The sequence below is a fragment of the Artibeus jamaicensis genome, unplaced genomic scaffold, assembly GCF_021234435.1.
Source record: "Artibeus jamaicensis isolate MK-2021 breed Jamaican fruit bat unplaced genomic scaffold, CSHL_Jam_final contig_233, whole genome shotgun sequence".
NCBI classification, from domain to species: domain Eukaryota; kingdom Metazoa; phylum Chordata; class Mammalia; order Chiroptera; family Phyllostomidae; genus Artibeus; species Artibeus jamaicensis.
In genome coordinates this window covers 49,842,412-49,866,370 of record NW_026521486.1, presented here as the reverse complement: position 1 = coordinate 49,866,370, position 23,959 = coordinate 49,842,412, and the positions used below count along the sequence as shown (strand labels likewise).

Below are 23,959 nucleotides of genomic sequence, written 5' to 3'. Positions count from 1 at the left end.
TGAGCTATCTGGCCAGGGCCTATTGTGAGGATTAATTCATGTTTATGACACATTAAATACTGTTGGGGAGGAAAAATTATCCTCTACTGTTCAAGGTTCTTCTGGCTGGACTAAGAATCGAACTAACGGAAGACAGATTAGCAGGAGAAACACTGAGACAGTAAAGGGGTAATATCTATATTCTGACTTGACGAAAAGATCTTCATCTTAGAGGCCTATGACTCCTTGCTTTCAGTCAAATTCTGTGGTTAAAATTAACCTAAACACATCCTTAAAGGAAAAGATGTATGACGATAACATCTTTCTTAATGCCAGTTTCTGCAAAATAGTTGTTTCATCAATTCATGGTAACTAGAATGTTTGCACAAACATTATTTTATAGGCCCTTTGGGTGGTCCACTGACCACGGAAAACATCTTGTGACTACCCCAGGATCAACTGCCACCAGATGTCAATCGTGAGACAACTGACTTCATCCTCATTCCCAAGCCCTACGCCCACCCTGAGACCCCTGTAAAAGCCATCCACAAGCACCCTGTGGGAGACTGACTTCTCTTTCCTGGTCGACTCCCTCGTGCACAAGCTCTTTGCAACAAACTATCTACTTGACTTGTACTGAGTTCACTGCTTGTTTCTATGGCATCAAATCTCAAGAACCTGGCATTTAAGTATGGTAACATTACTATGTGATAACTAAGGGCGTAGAAGGCGAGAGCGGCTGCTGAGTAAAGGAAACAGTGGGCTATGGTAGAGTCTCATTGTCGAATGCGTTCCTTTTTTGGAATTCCTAAAGTAAAATAGGGCTTTTCCCTCCAACACTTCAGTTGGTCATTTTATTTAACTTCTTTCCTGTAAAGAAGGACAAATTGGTGGCCAATCCAGTTTTGCCTCAGAGCACTTGTCTGAGAAAGGACAAAAAGACAAGCTCAAGTGTAATGAGGACTTTAGTGCTTTTGGAAACCCTTGACTAGAGACCTGAATCTGGGGTCCTGGGCAGACGATCCCAGCCTAGTTTCTTCTCCTGACTCCATGGCTGTTTTGTGTAGGAACCGGAGTCTCTGGCTGGAAGCCAACCTTCATTAATGTGAGTTAATTATTCCTTTTCTTTTTCATTCTAAGGTATTTACTTCTATCACATTTATTTGCATATATTTTTATGGTACTAAGCAGATACCCTCTTTCCTGTTAAGACCACCCCAAAATGCTTCAGGTAAAGTTAAGGGGTTACATACTTCAAAAATCTGACTAAGGGGTGGAAAAAATAGTAAGTACCAGACATTTCTCCAATGGACCTCAAAGTCCTTGTCTGGTACTTTCTCAGTGGAGAACTACTTGTGCTGTTGTCCCTGGAAACTGTGAACCTGTGGTGTTCTGATTATCCCAAGACTGGGCTTCCTTCTGTTACCTTGAGTCATTGGCCTTTGAGATTGACATTCACATCTATTCACCAAACTAAAATGCTTCAGTACCCCTGGCTAAAAGTAAAAACTGATTACAAACCTTACCTTAATTCTGTGTCAAATTCATTCGTTTTCCTCAAATTGGTTAAAAAACAAAAACCATAAAACTTGCCATCAACCATTCATCTAGACCTTGGAAGTCTGCCCTCAGAAGCTTCAGACCAGATGCTTGAGAAAACAAGCCTGCAAAAGAGAAACCTATCCCACCTGGAAATCGGGCTACATTCCATAATGAAGCCCTTGCCGCTTAAGTACACGACTCTCCCATTACCATTATTAAAGTACAGGTTACCACAGCAAGTTACTAAAAACCAGGACATGGCTGAACTCCGGGACTTTTGCCACACCACTGGCTGCCTGCATGTGGCCTTACACACTGGGGCTGCTCTGGGCTCCTCTATCTATCCTCCACGCCTACGGAGATTTTCTTTAAAACCACCAGAAGGCTTTCTGAAAGCAGCACCTCCTTCTCTCCAGTAGCCCACCCCACTCCAGTGCTTCTTCATTCCAGCTTGGCCTCCAGCTGGCCTACTAAGCTGTTTATTTGCTGGAGGCAAATTTTCCTCATTCTTTTAGTTCCACTTCTCCCAGATTGAGAAATTCTGGGCTTGCTCCAGATTTGTTGTTTTTTTCTTCGGTCTCAAGGTTTGTTTTTTTGTTTGTTTGTTTGTTTGTTTGTTTTCTTTGCTATCAGGCCCTTTGTCCTGGGTTTGTGCAGCTGTGTTCTCTGCCTGTGGATCACTGATTGACAGGGCTTGTGCCAGCGTGTCCTTAAGATCCCAAGGGATAGGCCAGGTGGCCTTTTTACCCACACCCTGAGACTCCTCATAATTGCATCGATGCTCACGTACCTATGTGGAAAATACTTGTGAACTGTCAGGCTTGGGGTTAATTGGTTTCAGTTTACATCTTAGGGGAGCAGAGTCCTATTGCACATGCAGCCCTGGTACGAGTGCCCGAACCAGCTTCACCCACGAGGAGTGGTGTCATGAAGGAAAGCAATTCCTTTAACTCCACCCTTTCATACACCGCCTCCAGCTCCTTCCAAATGGAACAGATGAAATCTTAAGATTACAAGTTTTCAAACTCAATTAATTGTTCGTTTAATATCCAGGAGTGGCAGATATACGCTGCTTCCCTTTTCATGGCAGGTCAAAGATGAAATTTGATTATGCTTTGAAGGATGTAGTTTGCCTCTTATAATTCCGTGCTGTATCTTTATCAGTGTTCTGTTGCCCAGAGCAGCCTAAAGTGCCCTTATTTAACCGAGGGAGGCGCACTTGTCTGCATATATAGAGACAGGAGCAAGCACTGGGAGAAGACAAACCCGTTCTGCACAATGAAGAAGCAGCATAAGATGGAGGCGGCACCACACTGTGAGCTAAGTAAGTAACTAGCAAGTATGGAACAGCCCAGGGAAGTTGCCCAGCTGGGACGAGTTTCCCAAACTCCCCGGTAAGGTTCTGGTCTGGAGGGAATTTCTCAAACTCCCCGGATGTATTATAGAGAGATTCTCAGAACTAATTTGTGCATTTTCTTTTCTCTCCAGGAGAAAGTCTGTATGCAAATCAGCCTGTACGAGTTAATGATGCTTTCAGCCCAGTTTTGGGGTCCCCAAGTTTTTTACTTTGTATTTTATTTGGATTTTCCTTTTTGCAATTTACTCTCCTTTTCTCATCCCTTGGACTCTTTTACCAACTAGGGAAGTTTTCTTTTAGCAGTTCTTACATGAAGAAAGAAGTTGGAAGGGTTTATGATTTTCCTCTCTAGGCTTATGCGACTCGGTTAAATAAGCTTGGCTATCTTTATTATAAGTGTGTGTGTGGGGGTGTATGTCTAGAAATGTTTCTATAGCTCTAAACGACATTGTAGAAAATTAGGGTGGTTTGTTAGACCATTTGTTTTCTCTCCTCTATAGCACCATTAGTCTAGCTGCCATCTTCAGAAAAAGACTCTAGGATGTGAGATTGAGGCTGGGGATAGAGTGGGATTACTTTGGGGTAAGTGGAGATAAAGCCGGGGGGAAGAAGTGAGACTGATGGGTAGGATGGAGGAAAATGATTAATTACCAAGGCTTGGGAGTAGGGCATCTGATGTGATCGAGCTGGCTGCAGTAACTGATGTTTCGCAGTTCCTCTCAAGTGTGGGGTGTTCTTGGTGCGGCACAGATACTATGATGTGGCTCTAAGGGCGAGAGGAAAGGGTTCGCAGGGTGGAGCTGTACTTCAGCGAGCCACGTCTCCAGAAGAAACAAGGTAGACTGCCACCAGCTAACGTGAGGCCGAGAAGAAATATTGCACGAAACTTATTTGGGGTGCGAGCCTTCCAAATTCACACTCCGTGGACTGAATCAGCGTAAGCACCTGTTTTGTGCGATGCAGCTCCGCCCAGGCCGCTGAGGCCTCGCCCCCAGCCAGATCTCTGGGGTGGGCGGAGCCTCCTGACTTGCGGTAGTGTTGCCACGCTCCCTGGCAGCTGCCGGGAATTCAGGGAATCCAGCCAATAGGTATGCGCGGCTGCCGTGCTGCCGGCCAATGGCGGGGCAGGTAGGGGTTGGATGGCTTGGCGCCGGGTCCCGGACTATGGAGCCTCTGGCGCGGGGACAGCTTGTCTGGTGACTGCGGAGCTGGTAAGGCAAAGGCAAGCGAGGTCAGGGGTAAAGCGAACGCTCTGTTTTTCCCTGTCTGGCCGGGAGGGCGTGGGGCGGCTCGTGGGTCTGTCTGCCTGGGACAAGGCGCCGGGGGACGCGGTGCGGGCGGGGAGGGCCAGAGGCGCTGGGTCCAGATGGAGCTGCGTTATTTGAAGGGAGAAAAGGGCGCGGGGAGTGGGGTGTGGGGGTGGGTGGAGAACGAACGCTGAAGTTCCCGTGCCCTCACCCCTTATTTCTGCGGCCTAGGGGAAGTGGCCAACCCCTGACTGGACCTGCTGCCGCGCGGGCACCCGTGATCCAGGGTGGGGTGGGTGACCCGCTTCACGCCGCGGAATAGGCCGACGGGCACACATGGCAGGGTCCTCGCGGCCTTCTTATCTACGGAGCTCCGGGGCCTCGTCCGCTCCCTGGGCTCCCCACTTCAACAAAAAGTTCATTTTTGAGCAGCAAATAGAGCGACTTCCCGCGAAGGGCCGGGGCGGGCAGCTGCGTACTCGTGTGTAGATTGGTTTTAGGCCTGCTTGTGCAGTTGTCGAGTGTGGTATGGAATGGTATGTAAATAGGGTGGATGCTCTTCGTTTGTTTGGTTTCATATATACCTAATTTTAAAGCTGTCGCTTACTTTTTATTATGTCACCTTTGGATTCCTTTTCCACTTTGTTTTTCCCAAATACCCCACCTCATGTATCAGACTATTTAAAAGTGCATCACTAGGGGAGAAGTTGAGGAATCTGGGCTTGAGTTTCCTGTGTGTGAAATGAAGATATTCTCATATTGTCCACTGCTTTCAAAGAGTGTTAGGAAGTTAAAGGAATGTGACATCTCTTTAAAGTGGAAAGTAAAAGCAAAAATTATATGGAAGGAGAGTCAAGGGTTTCCAGAAACTTTTGCTTTCCTAATTTTAGTGATTATGGGTGAAACCAGGGGGACACTGTGTTTGTCTGGACTCTTGTGGAATCTGAAACGCTACAAGTTTGTACCACGTGTTTGGCTGTGTAAACTTTTGCCTAAGTTGCTTAGCCTCTTTGTTTGCAAATACTTGAGATGGGGATTGTTAGTAATATCAATTGTATAGTGTTGTGGGTGAGTATTAAATTAGGAAATACACACGAAGTGCTTAGAACTGTTGCTAGCATGTGGGAGGGTTTTTTCCCCCCTTTCCTTTACTATTCCCTACATGTGCCTTCTTTCCCTTTAAAGATTCTAAACTTAACCTTCCATCAGAATCCTGTTAGCCTGTTGTCATTAACATTGATCTCAGTGTATAGTATAAATTACCCATGACTAGAAGCTTCCTGCTGGGTGTTTATTGTTGTCATTAAATAAGGTTGGAAACTATCACTATACTGGGTCTGCCTGTGGTGCCTGTTTTGGGTACAGGAAACCTGACAACTTCCTTAGCTGTTTAATTTTTCATTGGAAAATACAGCATTTACAGCCTTGGGGCCTAGACACAGTTTATTTTGGACTCAGATCCAATATCAAAAAGGCCACGATTACAACATACTTGATTTCTCATGTTTCCGAAATGGCCAAGTTGGGACTGGGGAGGGGAATTTCTTGGCAGCCTGGCAGCACTTCTTGTTAAAGAATGGGGAAGCTTGGTGTGAATCTAATCTTATTCTGCTGTTAGAAAATCAGCGATGGTCCTTGGATTACTCTACAGAGCTACCAGTCAGTTTTGGTTCAGTGTTGACTCAGTGAAGTGAAGGTTAGAGGTTAGAGAATGGTATCCAGGAAGTAATAATTTGTCTGTTTGACTTTTAGTGCTAAAAGCTTCGGTGGGTACTGTGGAATCAAAGACATCTTTAGTCCCTGCCTCCTCACCGTGTGCCTAAATACAAATGTGTGATGACAGATTCATGACCTTTCTATGAGTTTCAAAGTCCCTCTCAAGTTCTCTCTGGAAGGCTCTAATGGAAGACTGTCATGTCTTCTAGTTTTCCTTCAAGGAAGCTGCTATTTATACATGTAGCAAAATGAGAAACTTTGAATTTACAAAAAAGGATATTTGCCCTGGCCAGCCTGGCTCGGTTCAAGTGCCTTCCTGTAACTGAAAGGCTGTGGGTTCAATTTCACGTCAGGGCACATGCCTGGGTTGCAGTTTCCATCCCACTGTGGACCCCTGGTCCAGGTGTGTTTGGGAGGCAGCTGATCCATGTTTCTCACATGATGTTTCTCTCTTTTCCTTCCTCTCTTTCTAAAAACACTGAAAAAACGTCCTCTGGAGAGGAAAAAATTTTTTTGAAAATTTGAAAAGCAGAACATTGCTTACTCCAGCAGTGTGCTGGCCTGATGTGGCTGAAATGCAGATGGGATAACTAGTTTTTTAGCTTCGCAATAAGACAACTTCACTACGCCTATAAGGCGGAAAATGAGATGTTGGTGTGCTGAGTGTGGAGGACAGTGTTTTTGTGAACCCTCTTTATTTGTACTTGAAAAAGGAGGAAAAGGAGTGACGTCTTTTTTTTTTAAAAGATTTTATTTATTTTTAGAGAGGGGGAAAGGGAGGCATAAAGAGTGGGAGAGAAACATCAGTGTGTGAGAGATACATCTGTTGGTTGCTTCTCGCATGCCCCCAACTGGGGACCTGGCCTGCAACCCAGTCATGTGCCCTGACTGGGGGATTGAACTGGTGACCTTTCAGTTCGTAGCTCACCACTGAGCCACACTGGCCAGGGCAGGAGTGACATCTTTAAAGAGTTGAGTGTTTGCCCTGACTGGTGTGGCTCAGTTGGTTGGGCACTGTTCCACAAAACAAAGCAAGGGGAAGCAAAGTGAAGGGTTGTTGGTTCGATTCCAGGTCAGGGCACATGCCTGGGTTGCAGGTTCAGTCCCTGGTCCGTGCACATACAAGAGGCAACTGATTGATGTTTCTCTCCCCCCGCCCTAAGAATAAATAAATAAAATCTTTAAAAAATGTGTTGAGGTAGAAAGGGGAGCCTGTTCCCCTAGTATTGTCATTTTTATCATATCAGTCTCTGTGGTTTGAATAAAATATTTTGGAAAAGAAGGCTGGCAGCTGTTGAATGTATAATATCAGGAGTTAGAATACCTAGACCCTTGTCTCACTCAATGAATGCTATTTGTTCTTTTGATAATTTAACATAAATATATTGAACGAGTAACTTTTTAAAAAAAATATTTTATTCATTTACTTTTAGAGAGAAGGGAAGGGAGGGAGAAAGGCAGAGAAAAATATCAATGTGCAAGAGATACATCAGTTGGTTGTCTCTTGCGTGCCTCCAACTGGAGACCTGGCCCACAAGCCAAGCAGGTGCCCTGACTGGGAATCAATCAGCAACCTGTTAAGTTTGCAGGCCGGCACTCAGTCCACTGAGCCACACCAGCCAGGGCGAACAGTTAAATTTTTTTGACCCCTGGAGACCGAAAGAAGAGCTCTACAGGTACCATCAGGAATATCATTAATAAACTAAAACAACATATATTTATTATAAGCTATATTTTAATAAAATCAGAATAGACTATAAAAGACTTGGCCAGGAATGGTAAAAGCGAATTTATTGGCTAATTGCCCTTCCATTTTCACTTTATTTGTTTAAAAAGATTTTATTTTTAGAGAGAGGGGAAGGGAAGGAGAAAGAGAGATAGAAATATCAATGTGCGGTTGTCTCTTGCACACCCCCTACTGGGGACCCGGTTCACAACCCAGGCACGTGCCCTGACTGGGAAACAAACCAGCGAACCTTTGGTTCACAGGCTGGCACTCAGTCCTCTGAGCCACTCCAGCCAGGGTTGGTCTTGCACTTTTAATTTATGGTTAGAGTAACTTACATATTTTAGTGTAAGAACCAGTTTCCAGTGAAGATTTAAATTGGGAAGTTAGAGTTTCAGTGTTTGTGACTGTTGGCTAGTAGATCATCTTGTATGGGTTATTTTTGTTTGTTTTGGTCCCACTTACTGCTAATAATCAAGTGTCTGTTAAACTTCCATGGTAATGAAAGGAGAAGGCAACAAGTTAAAATGAGCGGAAGGAGGCACAAATGAGGTTGAAGAATCTTGCAGTATGTATTGCCTGTCTTTATGTGTAATTTGTTTGCTTTAAGAAAAGAAACGTTGAGGTAAATATGTACTTAAAATTGTTAAGGCTAGTCTACATTGGGGGGCCAATACTGTCATTAGAATAAATAAGTTGAATATATATAATCTACTGATAATCATTTTTCATCTTTACCAGAGCAAAAATACCTTATACCTTAACCAGGTATGAGGGCAAAACATTTTTTTTCTGAGGCCAGAAATAGTTACAGACTGATGGATGGACTTTTTTATTTCTCTCTAAAGGGGTCTCTGGAATTGTTCGCAGAGTAGGAGCTGTGCTCCAGGACAGGCGTGTCAGGCGGGGGGGGCCAAGCCGGCCTGCCGAAGGGCAGGGCGAGGCACTGCTGTGAATTTCTGGTCAGGAGGGAGTCAGGGCGCTCACGCTGGGCGATTTGGGAGGAACAAAGACCAAACTGTAGTCTCTAGGAGTAAGACTTTAATGAGCAGTAAAGGCTTGGAAGCTGGTTAAGCCCCAGCACTGAGCAGAGAAAGTGAAGAGTTCTACTTAGGAGATACCTGGCCCTCTGAGTCTCAAGTCTGGTTGATGAGTGTGTGGTATTTTGGGGTGAAAGATCTGTACTTCTGGACAGCCTGCCCACATTTCTCCCAACTGTTATCGTTGTTCACACCCAAGCAGCTGGTTTTATTATCAACGGCACTCTTTCCCCCCATGTCTTGCTCCCTCTTTCCTTTTGCTAACTAATTTTCTCTTTTCTTTATTCCTCATTAGATGTTCTCAGTGTTAGGTATTTCTTTCAACTATAAACCAGAGTCTTAGAAGTCCCATGTGGGTGAGAAACAGCAAACTGGATGTTGGGTTGGAATTGTGGGTCTCTGGTGGACTAAGCAAGATTATCCCGATGGCACACACAGTCAGTAATAGGAAGAACAGTCTCAGCGGGTGTTTCAAGGGCCGTTGTGCCTGAGAGAGAGAGACTGACTGCATTCCAATGCCCAGATGGGTATTGAGCACATTGTACAATAGCAGCACTGTTTGTACGTGGTGAACGGGGCGTGTGCTTGTTTGGCTTTCTGCTGAAGGCGTTCTGCTGTGACTCACTGGGCGGAGGAAGAGGGTCTCTAGGCCTTTTTCTTATGCTGACACCAGAGGGGCTTTTTGCTTGTTCTTTCCGTCAGGGAGTAGATGTAATCAGTCTTCAACCTGTCTTAAAATTTTATATTGATTTTCATAAGAGAAAAATAGGATATACTTATCCAAATTAAAAAGGAATTCCATTGGCCCTGAATCAAGGCCAGCAGTTGGCTGAAGCTGCTGGTTTCAAGCAGGAGCCTAAAGCAATGTCTTTCTATGGTCTGTTGGCCATTTCAGAGCTTAGAAAATGTAATGGTCAATTCATTAGAAAGAAACATCTGGGTCACTGATAATAGATGTGGGCTAGTATTTATTTGTAGGCAGTTAATACTGGGATTCCAAAATACAGATGTCTCTGATTTAACCCGTTTGTAGAATTATAACACTGTTAGTTTCAATTATTGCAAAAAAAATTACTGTGAGTTTTCTATCAATAACAATAGGACAATTCTGAAGTATAAAAAAAAAAAAAGAAATTCCAAACTCCACATCTCAAGAATAATTTAGAAATTCACATGGCTTTTCTCCACTGTTTCCTCTCACCCCCTCATGGGGGCGTATTTTTGTGGGAGCTAATTAGGTAGATGGTTGTCCTAGATGGAAGAGACTCAGAAAATGGTGCATTTTTATTGACCTGGAATGGAAAAACAGGAATAATCTTTTTAAAAAATCTTCACCTGAGGATATATTTATTTGAGAGAGAAAGAGAGAAAACTGATTAGTTGCCTCCTGAGCATGCCCTGACCAGGGATTGAACCTGCACCCTTTTTTGGTGTATGGGATCACGCCCCAACCAGCTGAACCATGCGGCGAGGGCCAATCTGTCATCTTTTAAAAAGTGGCTAGTAATCTTCCTTATTAAAACACAGAGGGTTCAGAGCCCAGCGAGCTCTGTGTGAACCACTGTTATTTCAGTTTTGTCGACTCCCAGTCACCGAGGGGTGGAAGCCTGCCTTCCTGAAGAGCACCTCGTGCAGCACAGGTGTTAGATTGACGGTCCTGGTTTTCTAGGATGGCAAGTGCCATCACCGTAAAGTAGACCTTTATGAAGAGGGGAATTTTAGAAGTATCTGAAAATCTTTACATTTTCTTGAGGACACAGTGTGAATGTTAAAATGTAACTCCTTGTAACTCTCTAAAGCACTCGGTGTCACTTTTGGACACCTCGATCTGCGCTTCTGGCAGTTTCTACCTTGCCAGGTGGCTGGCCCTGAGCATTGTCTGAGGGAGGCGTCAAGAGAGAGTGAACTTCAAACATTCCTGTTGACATTTATTTAATCACCTTTCTGTGTCTGCGTGCAGACACCTTTCTGTTCGCTTCTGCAAAGTTCTTTTCCTACATCAGCAATTTTCAACCTTGTTCCTCTCATGGCCACATAAACTAATTCCTAAAATACTGTGGCACACCAAAAAATACACTGTTTGCCAATCTGACAAAAAGAATAGGTATAATTTTGGTTCATTCACACCAAATGGCTATTGTGTTGGCTGTTGTCATTATTTTCTTTGACAATCTAAGGTAAAAGAGGCCAGTGCCCCTGACTAAATACTCAGATATTGGATGTTTTTAAAATTCCTGTGGCACAGCAGTTGAAAATCACTGTCCTATGTAACACCATCTTTGACTGTTTACATAGAGAAAGGGAGGAAAAAAGAAGGAAAGAACTAGAGAACTGTAAAGACATTCCTCTGTAAACCTTACTATTTTAGGGACACCTTTGCAACATTGAATACAGCTCTAAAACCAGTGAAATAGTTTCAAGTGCCTTGCTGTCAATAGTATCGGGGAATAAATGATTTGGAGATTACAGTGTCAGAGTGGTAAGCCACTGGAGCCTTGGGAGAACATGGAGGAAGTCCATTTAGCCCAAATTAAGAGTGAGTCAGGAAATGCTTTCCTGAGGGTTTAGCTTCTAGTTCTTTGCATTCAGATGAAACTCCCAAATCATAACTTGACAGGATGGCTATTTGGGCACTAAGGCAGAGTGGTAGTAAGTTAAGCTTAGGGCAGTATATGCTTGCCAGGGGAAGGCTGCAGGTCTCCGATTGTCCAATACAGAAGCTTCATCAGCGAGAGTCCCTGGTGTTTGTTAAAAAGCGAATCCAGAGAGCAGTGGATGGTTTTGTTCACAAGTGAGCCCAGAGAGCAGTGGGTGGGTGAGAGCATCGGGACCAAGTACTTGAGTGGACCCAGATTCAGCACTGGCAGTGCAGACCTGCCCCCGGAGATCATGACACACGAGAATGAAAATAAGGTAGGAATTTGAAGAAAGGGGGAATTCAGGACCCAGAGAAGTTAAGTGAGGTATTTGAAGTCACTTAACTTAGCAAGTATGATTCTAAAGCCACAGTTTTCCTCTTTACCCTCCTTGGGAGCAAACAGACGATTATTCCATTCAAGTCTCAGACTGGAGAGAGTGGGGGTCGGGCTGGGCCGTTTGAATCTCGCTGCTGAGGTGAGGGTGTGTACTGAACTCTTCACGTCTCAGGGAAGGCGTGTGCAATCAGGGTGCTGGGGGGCTCTCAGTTTTTTTAAAAAGATTTTATTTATTTATTTTTACACCGAGGGGAAGGGAGGGAGACAGAGAAGAGAGCGAAGTAACAGTGTGTGGTCGCCTCTCACACGCCTCTCACTGGGGGCCTAGCCCGCAACCCCCATTCCCTGACTGGGAATTGAACCCACAACCCTTTGGTTTGCAGGCCGGCACTCAATCCACTGAGCCACACCAGCCAGGTCAGAACTCTCAGTTTTTAAATGTTTAGTCTTTGTTTTCCTAGAATTCTTTAGTTTATTAATTTTTTCCTTACAACGTGTTTCTCTTAGGACTACATTATTAGAGAAACTCTTGAAATTATGGTTTTATGGTTTTCTGTTACTCATTCATTTATACAAGTTCAAAGTGTTTTATACATGTTTTTTGCTAATTAAAAATAATTTGTGTCCTGGCTGGTGTAGCTCAGTGGATTGAGTGCGGGCCTGTGAACCACATGATCACGGTTCGACTCCCAGTCGGGACACATGCCTGGGTTGCAGGCCAGTTCCCAGCAGGGGACCCACGAGAGGCAACCATACATTGATAGTTCTCTCCTTCCCTTCCCCTCTAAAGATAAATAAATAAAATCTTTTACAAAAGTAATAATAATTTGTTACTTCTACCTGTAAAAAAACTTAAAAGAGGCAAATCCAACCATTTGCGGCAGCATGGGTGGACCTAGAGGGTGTTTTGCTCAGTGAAATAAGTCAGAGAAAGACAAATACCATATGATTTCACTTATATGTGGAATCTAAAGAACAAAATCAACAAAACTGAAGCAAACTCACAGACACTGAGAACAGAGACAGCTGTCAGAGGGGAGGGGGGCTGGGGCTGGGTGGGAGAGGTGAGAGAGTAAAGAAATAAAAATCGGTAGTTACAAAACAGTCAAGGATATAAAGTACAGCGTAGGGAATATGGTCAATAATTTTCCAATATTATTGCAATACCTGTGTACAGTGCCAGGTGGATATTGGAAGTACCGGGCCACTTTGTGAAGTATATGATTGTCTAACCACTATGCTGTACACTTGAAATCAGTACAAAATAATATTGAGAGTAATTGGATAAAAAAGAAGGCAATCCATATCGTCTCTTTATATTAAAAAAATGCACATAGTAAAAACAATTTTTTAAAGAACAACATGGTTTGTGGGGTATATTCAGTGAGAGGTCTTCATTTTACTGACCTCATTTGTGCTCTCTACTAATTCATCGTCCTTCGGAGATAATGCGTACTTGTGTATATTTTTGTTTTTTTCTACATAAATGTTAGCATACTGTTTTATAAATTGGGTTTTTTACTTGACAACATATCTTGGATACTATGTCTTATTAATATCTGTAGGTCTGCCTTATTTATAATAGCTGCATGGCATTCCAGCCTATGAATACCCACAGTTTAGCAGCCCCCTCCTGGTTTCTGGGTTGTCTTTGGTGCTCCGGTCTTTCCGTGCTACAGACACATCCTTGCACGTACTTCCTCATGTGAGTGTTTCCTTAGGATGCAGTCTTAGAAGCGGAACTGCTGAGTCAAAGGACATGTAGCTTTTTGACATTTTAGATAGAAAATGCAATTTTATTAGATGTTTTACTGTAAAACACTCTTACAACTTGTGATAAGGAATGGGATAAAATAGTTATTTCACGTGTAACCACGAGTGCCGTTTTCTCTGTTGATTGCTGTTGGTGGTATGAGACTTACTGGCTGTGAGAGAGAAGGCGGTACTCTAGGGTTGGGGGTGACCTGGAACGTCAAAGCAGGGTTAGTCACGATCTCGTCAAGGCACTGCTGAGTTGGTTCTGGTTGCTTATATCTCAGCTTCACTTTTTCCTTAATGGCCTGGCGTCCGGCCGCAGAGAGCAAAACTGTGTTAATATTAACCGAGGTGCTCTCTGCCTCGGGAGCACGCCGCACCCCTCCCCTCCTTCCCCCAGGAGCATTACCTTCTCCCCTCTCTCTCTCCTAAGCTCCAAGGGCCCTTCTTCTGCCTCTAACTTATTTCCTGAGCCTGTGCAGCCCAGTGGGCTCACCTCTACTACCTCTGCAACTTTCTAAATAAACTTTCTCTTAAAAATGTCTAACTTACTGCTTCCATTTGTGTCTTACATTTTCACGGAGACTTAAATACTGTGCAGTAAGCACAGCAGGCATAACCGACGCTGGATGCTCGCTGCCCCAGGTATGTTCTGTGTACACAGCAGGCAGCGGAGCTTGTTTGTTGATGAAGAGTTTTGATGAGAAAGTTGGAACCTAGAATCCATTTTTTTGTCTTGGAATAATACATTCCTGAGGTTTCAGAGAGAACAGACTTTGTATTATTGGCTCTATATGTAATGAGTATAGGAATAATCAGAACACTAACAATAATAAATGAATATTTTTGAAAATTGATTCTAGAGACTGGGGGGAGGGAGGGAGAAAGAGAGGGAGCGAAACATTGATGTGAGAGAGAAACATTGGTCTGTTGCCCCCACACACCCCATGACAGGGACTGGGCCCGAAACCCAGGCATGTGCCCCAGGGACTGGGGATTGAACCAGCGACCTTTTGGTTTGTGTGATGATGCCCATCCAATGAAGCCACCCCAGGCAGGGCTAATTAATAAAATTTTTATCATGAAATATTTCTGGCCCTGGCCAGGTGGCTCATTTGCCGAGAGCGTTGTCCCCAGACACCCAAGTTGCAGATTTGATCCCCAGTCAGGGGCACATATAATGAATGCATAAATAAGTGGGACAGCAAATCAATGTCTGTCTGTCTGTCTGTCTCTCTCACTCTCTTCCCCCTTCCTCTCTCTCTAAAAAGATCAATAAAAAAATTAAAAGAAATATTTCTCTCTAAAGTTATTATTGGGTTGGCCAAAGAGTCTGTTTTTTTTTTTCTATAAAAGACATATTTTTCATTTTCACCAATAACTTTATTGATTTGGATATTTTGAGTACGTTGGCTCTCTCCCACTATTGGCTTCTAGTAGGTAGAGACCAGGGTGCTGCTAAATATCTCCCAATGCATACGACAGCCCCACAGCAAAGAGTTATTTGGCCAAAATGTCAGTAGTAACAAGAAACTTTGCAAACCACTTCTGACACATTCAGTCAGTCACAGCACCTTCTCTGTACACTGCACAAATCTTTTTTTTGCCTTTCAGTTGCATTTTTACCTTTCTTGAAATAATAGTGTAATATGCCGAAACTGTATTTTCTTCCATCCTCAATATTAAAATGGCTGCACAAAAAAATCACCAATTTTGACAAATTTTTTTTTAACTGCACACCGATATAATGGGTGTCAAAATACAATCTAACAAAATTGTTTAGAATGAAGTTCAAGACAACGAAGCATCACTAGAGCCATGGCGTGGACAAAGCTAAATGGACCTTTTGGCCCACCCAGTGTTTAACTGTCACTCTTACTGACTACGGGCTTGGGGAAGACACACTACTATGGCATTTGTTTGCTTGTTAAGTCTGTTCAGTAGCCTGTTTTGGTTGGAATCTCCCTCAGATGCAAAAGGCACTTCTGTGTCTTCTTAAATAGGATATCATCACTACAAAGTAGTTTAATTTAATCAGTTCTTGGTGAGTAGGCCACAGTTAAGAAACTTGAATTATTCTTAATAATAACTCAGGTTATTCTTTTAATAATCATGTGTAAGGAATGCCTCTTTGCCTCATACCAATCGGCCCGAGACCTTTTCCTCGAGGACCCTTAGTCCTAGGTCTGATTTGTTGTTCCTAATTTATTGTCAGTCGCATAACCTGAGTACCTGGCTTCTTAGAATTATGTGTAAAATAAAAGTTCAGAGGCTCTGAGTCAGGCCAAGGGGCTGTACTGCAATTGGAAGCTGAGCAGCTACTGCAGCTGAGTCAGCAGATGCGTAAAAATCCCAGTTGGGTAGGAGCTGTTGTAGCTGATCAGAAAGGGTGAGTCGATCAGCGAGTCAGAGTCACTGGGGTCTGTTGGCTGCTGTTCAGTCGTCTGGGGGCCCAGAGCCGGGTAGGTGGGGTGTGGCTGGTTGTACATCGTAACAGAATACTGGGTATTGGTTAGTGCAGAGATAAAAAGTGTTTTCCAGGTTAGCAAGTGGTCATATGTTTTACATCTCAGAAAATAGATGAAACCTCAAACTCCCTTTAAGTCCGAATTCTGTAATTCTGTAATCAGTATAGTACAGAATATTCGGATAGATTTCCCAAAACGAAGCGGAGGACTGTTCAGTTAGAAAGAACAAAGGGACAAGAGTGGAAAAAGGCCATTTAAGCAGTAAAAGATAGCTAAGGCTTTATACCTTTCTCAGTAGGATAGTAATTATTGGGATTTAAGTGGGGGCATTAACAAGAAATATTACCTCATCTTTCCCCATCTGAACTGGGAATTGACTGAGAGGTAGATTCCTTAATCAGTAGATCAAATTTTAAATAAGCCTTGTTGGTGGGGTTGACTGGAGAATATACTATAGATCTGTGGCCAAATGGGCTTGTTAAACCCCTCCTCCCACAGCCGAATTTATTCCAACAGAAAGAGGGACCTTCCAGACCCGCCTCATCCCCACAGGTTGCATACTGCAGGGCTAAGAGAAGCGCTGGCACCTTGCAGACCGTGCCTAGCTCTCCCTTCACGCCCTGGAGGGGAGGGCTATGCTTGGTTTCCTCTCCCAGTTGTGGAAGGGCTGGGGATGAGACCCGAAACATCATGCCTGGAGTCGTTGCCTTGGGGAATGTGAGGCTGGGGAGCTGCGGCCCTCTACTACCAGTATGCTGTTGAGGTGCTCGCCCCCCCTTTCCAGAAATCAAAGCCTGAGACCCTTGCACAAATCTTTGTCATTCATTTCTAGTCAAAGCCTCCCCACTACCACGCAGTACCAAGAGTGCTCCCAAGCAGAAGGAAAAGTCTTGAGAGTTTTATAGTAAAAAGCACATTCTTGAGAAGAATCAGTTCTGCATTCTTAGCCCCCACCTTGGTTCAAGATGGTCATCTTCAGGTGTCCAGTGGTTTAGATGGTGGGGCGTTTTCTGTTCGAGGTCATTCAGGTGGCTAGCTGGAGGCATGAAAGGTACAGTGCACACTGTGTTTAGGTAGGGCTGGAAACTCTAAAAGGTTGAGTTCCCGGAGTCAGTTAAAACAGGAATAATTTTTTTTTTGATGTCTCAGCCTACTTGGAGTTAATAATTTAGCAGCTTGACCCTTTGATCCTCTGACTCCTTTTTATATCTTCACTCTATTTCTCAAGCTTAAATTGTTAGGTCAAAGAGAGTTCTAGATCTTTGCCCTTAAAAACTCCTAGCCCTGGTCAGGGAGCTCAGTTGAATAGAGTCCTCTCATACATACACCAGGGATACGCTACGGGGTTGAATCCCGGCTCAGGGCACATGCAGGAATCCACCAGCGAGTGCATGAATGGGTGCAACAACAAATCCATGCCTGTCTGTCTGTCTCTCTCCCTCTCCTCCCACACACTTCCCCCTTCCATTCCTCTTTCTCTCTAAAATCAATAAAGAAATAAAAACAAAAAGACTCATAAAAATGGGGAGAAATCAACCTGGTGTTAAATTTGAGTTAATCTGCAGGCCCAGCAGAGACTAGCAGCCTCTGTGTGGGAGCTTATTAAAAAGCATTTGCCTTGCCCTGGCTGGTGCGGCTCAGTGGGGTGAGCCGGGGCTTGCAAACCGAAAGGTTGCACTTTGATTCCTGGTCATGGCACACACCTGGGTTGCAGGCCAGGTCCCCAGTAGGGGGTGTGCAAGAAGCAACTGAGATGTATCTCTTGCACATTGATGTTTCTCTCCCCCTCTTCCCCTCTCTCTCTAAAAAAAATAAGTAAATAAAATATATTTTTTAAAAAGCATCTGCCTTGCACATCGGGACCGGTTTGGTGCAGAGTCCTAGTTCTGGGAAATTGGGCATGGCCAGAAAGGGGGCTGTGCTGTGCTTGGTGGTGGGGAACCTGGTGTGAAATCATTCACAGACGCCTGGTTCTAAAGGAAGAGGCATTTGCTTGCTTTCCTGAAATCCTGTTTGCTTCAGTTTGGTTTTGAAGTCTTGCCAGCAAAAACATGATTAAGACTTACATTTTTTATTAAATATCCTTTACACTAGGAAAACTGTAGTCATTTTCAAGGTTATCTAACTCAGTAGAAGAATAATTCCTTTCATATAATAGGGGTAAGGTTGTACAGAGTACAAAATGCTGTTTTTGAACTTGTTAGCTTGTTCTTGTTAATTCCTCTCCCTCCCCTTTCGACTTTCCAGAATCCTATTCTAAGAACACCATGGTGCTGGGTCCTGGACAGAAGATACCAGATGGTAATTTATAGTTTTTGTATTATTCTCTAATTTTTATTTGGGATTAGGCTGAAGTCAGTAACAGAAATTTACCATATTTCCCTTCTCATTGTCTAGTCCAACAAAAATTGTCCCCATTTCCTCTTCCCCAGCCAGCGGAAGCTTTATGGAGACCTGCTCCGTACAGAAGTCACCATCTGGTGCCTTAGGCTGTAAATAAAAATGGCTTTGTAACCACAGAAGCCTGCTTCATTTTGTTTCCAGTTCCGAGATGGGCCAGGATTAGGTGCAAGTTTGGTTTCTGTAGCAGCAATGCTTGCAAAGGCAGTGCTGTTCACAGACCTGTCACAAAAGCCTCTAGAAAACCTGCTGTGGTTGCTGATGGCGTTTCAGAATCGCGTGGAGCAGCACAGTTCCAAGCGCCCCTTGTACTGTGTTTTCAGTTAAAGCTCCTCGGCTGCTTTGACCCATCCTTCCTAATCTCAACTTCCCCTTTAGGATTTCCACTCCTTTTTTATAATTTTAAAAAATCAGTTCAGGGCCACTTAAGATGAAGAGGCTTAGCTCCTGCTTTTTTTTTGTAATTGGAGGTTGTAAGGATTTCTTGGAAAAACTGAGATGAGAGCTTTGTGGCTTGAAATAGCCATTTGATGGCTACAGCAAACCTGATATTGTATCTTCCTGGCAGATTAGCCCTTTTCTTCCAGTCCCTTCCCCCTTCCCTTCCCTGCATTTAGTATTAACCACAAAATGCCAGGCTCAGGGAAACACTGATGTATCAGTCTCAGATGAGTCCTCCTATCACGAGGGTCACCCTGTGACCCAAAGCTCCGCACTGCAGGCCTTAGTCAGGCGGCAGAGGAGTTCCTGCTCCGTGGTTTTCCCTGCAGCTTCAGATTTTAGCCTGAAGTGTGGCAGGGTTTTGCAACTTCCACATTTTTTGAGGAGCCTAAAGGGAGTGTAATGTCCAGGGATGTTTCTTTGCATGAGTCCTACCAAGTATTGGGAGGGGCAGTCACTAGACTGACCTGGTTTCTTTCTTTTAAAAGTTGGGATTTTAGGCTAGCAGTGAGGCTAGTCTGGAGATGTTATATTTTGAGCCCTAGACATTAGTTTTTTTTAGAGGAGGATGAAATGGCTCTAAAATTGCCAAGTGGGAATAGGAGTATGAAAGCAGGCAAACCACTGAGATTGGTGGTAACACTGACGGGGTGGGGGGGTGATGAGAGGGAGTGAGAGGAGCTTTTTTTACCATAAGCTCTTCTGTATTTCTCAGACTTTCAATCATGCGAATGTATAGCTTAGTGAAAAATTAGTTTATTAAAATATAAATAAAACTGAAGTATTAGGAATAAGTTGAGGTACAGTCGGGTCGGCCTTGTTCCTTTAGGGTATTAGAAAGATTTCATTTTAGTTTTACTGAAAATAAAGTTAGTGTATTTTGTTCATTTAAAAAAGAAATTCTTTTCCCATCTGTTCATTAGATGATGCTGCTGAGGACCATGGGGACTCGGCCCACCTCGGTGCCATCAACCCTGCCTACAGCGACTCCTCCCTCCCGCAGTCCACCGGGAGCTCCGACGAGCCCTTCACCACCTATTTTGATGAGAAGATTGCCGTTCCTGAGGAGGAGGTTAGGGGCCGGTCCTCGGAGGAAAAAGTCACTGTGTAGGGAATCCGTGAGTGGAAGGTCTGCCGCACAGCCCAAGATCAGCGGCCATTGCCATCAATTTTGGCAAGCCGGCTCTGAAGACTGAGTATTTGAATATTTGTCACGAGAATAACTAGAAACTGTTAAGGAAAATGAGGGCCTTGAAAGCAGTTGCCAAGTTGTCTTAGCACTCTTGGATCAAGGAAGTTTGACTTTTATGTTCCTTTTTTATGATGGCTTTTGTCCCACTTGGGTCGTGGTTGGGCCCTGAGGTACTGGTGTTGTGTGTCAGGCTGGTAGAAAAGAGCAGGGCAGGGAAGGGGCCAGCTCACTGACAAGAAGTGGGTGAGATGAAGTGAAACTCGGGCATACCCACCTTCCAACACCCTAAATCCTTTGTTCTTGTGAGGCTGATGTTTTTGGGTTTCTATGTGATAAGACAATTAGTGGGAAGTGATCATCAGCTCTCCCTCTCCCTCTCCCGTAGTACTCGTGCTTTAGCTTTCGTAAACTCTGGGCTTTCACGGGACCAGGCTTTCTTATGAGCATTGCCTACCTGGATCCAGGAAACATCGAATCTGACCTGCAGTCCGGAGCAGTGGCTGGGTTTAAGGTAAACCCCTGGTCCTACCTGTGTCCCTTTGAAACACACACGGCACACTTTCCTCTTCTCTGCCTGCGGATATCAACCTCTAGACCTACGTGCAGAGACTTCATTGTCAGGGACACTTAGGTGAAAAGCACTTTCCCACTTGTTTTTTTTTATTTTATTTCACCCACATAATTTCCTTGAATAAAAGAGAAACTGCAGATGGGAGAAACCAAGGCTCGGAGAGGTACAAGGAGACGTACCAGGCTGTGTGCAGCCCCTGACACAGAACTCAGGTCATTTGGTCCTGACCTGGGCTCTTCCCTGAATGCAGTGTTTCCCATTCACATCGCCAAACACCCAGGCAGCCCCTCGGCTGTCTAATGAGTGCTGTGCCGGGGTTTGTTCTTCTCTAGTTGCTCTGGGTTCTTCTGCTGGCCACCATCGTGGGGCTCCTGCTGCAGCGCCTGGCAGCGAGGCTGGGAGTGGTCACTGGGATGCACCTTGCCGAAGTGTGTCACCGTCAGTATCCCAAGGTAAGCAGTGTACTGTCCTGCTTGTCTGTCACTCACGTGACGGGAACCTGTGTGCCTGGCAGTGTGCGCTGGCCCCACTGCTGTGCACTGAATCGGTGAGGGCCTGGGGGTCCGAGGCCCCAAAGACTGGGGGTCCCAAGGGATGTTCTCTAGCCCCTTCTTGCTGCCTAGCCACATTTCTACACTCCTTAAAAATCTAACTTGAGATTCACTTTTTTCCAGAAAATTTCCTTAGATAAGTTCTGTTGAATGAACATAACCATTCACTCTGCCGTCTGGCATCTTTTTGCCCAGTGGGGGGGGAGGTGGGTGGGCTGCCTGCTGGGCACGTTTGCTCAGTCTGTCACTTTGCATTATGTGTATTTTCTTTTAGTTTGGCTTCACCATCAGTTTGAAAAAAGTTTCTTCCTTATAGCAAACTATTTGTGGCTGGATCTTTGGATTTATTAGTAATTACTTTTCGATTTACCCTGACCCCGATGTCACACCGTCCTGTGCAGCCGCCTCCTGGACACTCGGTGCCCTTCGCCCTGCCGCTCGGGCAGGCAAGGAGCCCGCGTCTGGAAGGCAGCTCCAGCAGAGCTTCGCCTTTGGGTGACGTCCGGCCGAGCTGCTCTGGTTTTGCCTAAATGTTTAATCTCCTTTCCTGGCTATAAGAAAGTATCCTTATTTTTTTGTTTCTTATATGCTTCTCGGAAGAGAACCTTGGTAACTTATAATTCCTTTTAGTTTCTCTTTCTTTATCTTAAGCTGTTGTTTTTTGTGACAAATTTTTGGGTGGTAGATACCTGGCGATGTTCCTGTTCTGGCCTCCATGAGCCAGCATGAACTAAATTTGTCTGTCAGCTGTGTTGTTTGACCAGATTAGTTTACTATCTTGCTATACAGCACCAATTCCAACCACTTTGCCCTGAGTCCCTTTGCATATCTGCCCTTTTTCACTTGTTTTCCTGTTACATGAGGTCGGACTGTAACCCTGGCCAGGTAGCTCAGTTGGTTAGAGCATCGATATACCTAGGTTGTGAGTTCAGTCTCAGGTCAGGGCACATATGAGAGTCAACCAATAAATGCATAAATAAGTGGAACAAGAAGTCTCCCCTCCACCACCATCCCTTCTGCCTTCCTCTCTCTAAAAATCAATCAAGAAAAAAAAAAGAATAGCCCTGGTCTTTTCCCATTTGTTTTGTCTCTTCAGCTGAAGTCAGGATGGATATTTTCTTCTGTAGTCATTCTCTATTCTCTCCTGAACAATAGTTTGACCATATTAGCATCCTTTTTTCTAAAATTAAGGTTTCATTATTTACTTACTTTTAGAGAGAGGGGAAGGGAGGCAGAAAGAGAGGGAGAGAAACAGCAGTGGGTGAGAGGTACATCCAGTGGTTGCTTCTCGCACGCCCCTGAGTGGGGGCCTGGCCCGCAACCCAGGCACGGTGCCCTTTCGGTTCACAGGTGGCGCTCCATCCACTGAGCCACACCAGCCAGGGTGATTTCCCCTTCAGACTTTCAGGATTGTGTTTAGGGGGGGACTTAAGTAGAAATTCATGAATGGAAATTCTTTTCCTCTCTTGAATGGAAAGAAAAGAGAAGAAACCAGGGTCAGTGGCCACCCAGCCCTTGACGCATAAGCACGGCCACGTGAAAACAGCCTTGCCTGTCTGGCCAGGGCCCGCAGGGCCAGGGCAGGTGGAGCCCAGCTGGCACTTAATCTGTGGACCGAAGGCTTAGAGAGGGCTTTATATGGGTCCATTCCAAAATGTGACTTCCAAACATGGGGGAGGTTCTTAGAAATGATCCATCAGAACCACGTTCTTCTGCTTGATGTGCAGGTCCCACGAATCATCCTGTGGCTGATGGTGGAGCTGGCTATCATTGGCTCGGACATGCAAGAAGTCATTGGCTCGGCCATTGCCATCAATCTCCTGTCTGTAGGAAGGTGAGGGGGCTTCCCTGTACAAAGTAATCAGTGTTTTGTTAGATTTTAAAGCAAATGTAAGAACAAAAACCCAACTCGTTTTCAGTTTTCAAGATTCAAGTTCATGATATTTCTGGTGGACCCAGTCTGGGACCGCCTTCCCTCTCCTGGCAGACGCAGGCTCTGCGTCCCCACGTTCTTGTGGTGGATTGTATGTGATTCTGCTGTGCGGTGTGTGTTTTATTTGTGTGTTACAGTTATTTAATTTCACGTCAGGTTACCCCACTAGACAGTGAGCTCCTTGAGGGGTAAGACCCATTCTTTTCAGCTTTGCACCCTAAATGTCTGATGTAGTAGACAGCCAGGTTTGAATATTACCCAGTCGCTGCTGCGAGCCTAAACTCGCCAAGGCCTGGCCTCCCGCACTGTCTCCTTTCCCACAGGTCCTTGCTCCTCCCCGTGTTGCTTGTATGGAGGGCTGTGGGGAAGAAAGTACTTCTCGGTGTTTCCTTTCTTTCCTCTAATGTCCATTTTTTATCTCCAACCCAGGGTTCCCCTGTGGGGTGGAGTACTCATCACCATTGCAGATACCTTTGTATTTCTCTTTTTGGACAAATACGGTAAGTAGAGCGGGAATGGAGGGGTTAAGCCAAGAAGCTCCTTCCCTGCCCTGTGGCTGACGGGGAAGCCTGTGTCCTGCAGACTCACTGCTGCATTTCTCCTTCAGGCTTGCGGAAGCTGGAAGCATTTTTTGGCTTTCTCATTACTGTGATGGCCTTCACATTTGGATATGAGGCAAGTGTTCCAGGGTATTCATTAACTTTGTAAAACAACAAAAAAAATTTTTGCCTTTATTATAAAAAGAGAATAATGCTAGGATGGTTTAATTGTACTGCATGTGCTGAGAAAATGCCCATTGCTTCTTCTCCTTGTTAGCGGCCTGAGGTGACCTCTGAAAACAGGTCACCATTCACTTGACCCAGAACCATGCAAAATCATGCAGAGAAAGAGGTTCAGATCTTTGTGTTCATTTTAAGAACACCTGTGAAGCTGCCCTGGCCATTGGGGTTTGCAGATCAGAAAAGCCATCGAATGTCTGAAGGCTGTCACTTTACAGAGGTGATGTATGCCGTTCTTTTGGGTCAGTGGCCCCAAAAGAGTGCTGGCTTCTTGCTGCACGTGCTAA

The 23,959-nt window shown here is 44.6% G+C and overlaps 1 protein-coding gene, 1 long non-coding RNA gene and 1 other non-coding gene across 7 annotated transcripts in view; 2 read left to right on the top strand and 1 right to left on the bottom strand.

The window, feature by feature from the left end:
* The first annotated feature begins 2,825 nt into the window (after nt 1–2,825).
* The window catches only part of SLC11A2 (solute carrier family 11 member 2), a 37,301-nt gene continuing 16,167 nt past the window's right edge, over nt 2,826–23,959 (top strand). Inside the window, exons 1-8 of one of the 5 annotated variants that reach the window (XM_037136860.2) lie at nt 2,826–2,845; nt 18,053–18,106; nt 19,570–19,718; nt 20,224–20,349; nt 20,742–20,861; nt 22,688–22,794; nt 23,323–23,393; nt 23,501–23,568. In XM_037136860.2, the coding sequence (XP_036992755.2) occupies nt 18,073–18,106; nt 19,570–19,718; nt 20,224–20,349; nt 20,742–20,861; nt 22,688–22,794; nt 23,323–23,393; nt 23,501–23,568 (675 nt within the window). In that variant the 5' untranslated portion in view covers nt 2,826–2,845; nt 18,053–18,072. The other 4 variants (XM_053661713.1, XM_053661712.1, XM_053661714.1 and 1 more) reach the window with 4 other exon arrangements.
* LOC119043556 (small nucleolar RNA SNORA2/SNORA34 family) lies at nt 9,409–9,545 on the top strand. The gene has a single exon (XR_005081443.2). It is a non-coding gene; the product is annotated as a small nucleolar RNA SNORA2/SNORA34 family (small nucleolar RNA).
* LOC119043012 (uncharacterized) lies at nt 9,906–16,907 on the bottom strand. The gene is made up of 3 exons (XR_005081338.2): nt 16,760–16,907; nt 13,910–14,089; nt 9,906–13,546 (listed from the first exon to the last, which is right to left on the bottom strand). It is a non-coding gene; the product is annotated as an uncharacterized LOC119043012 (long non-coding RNA).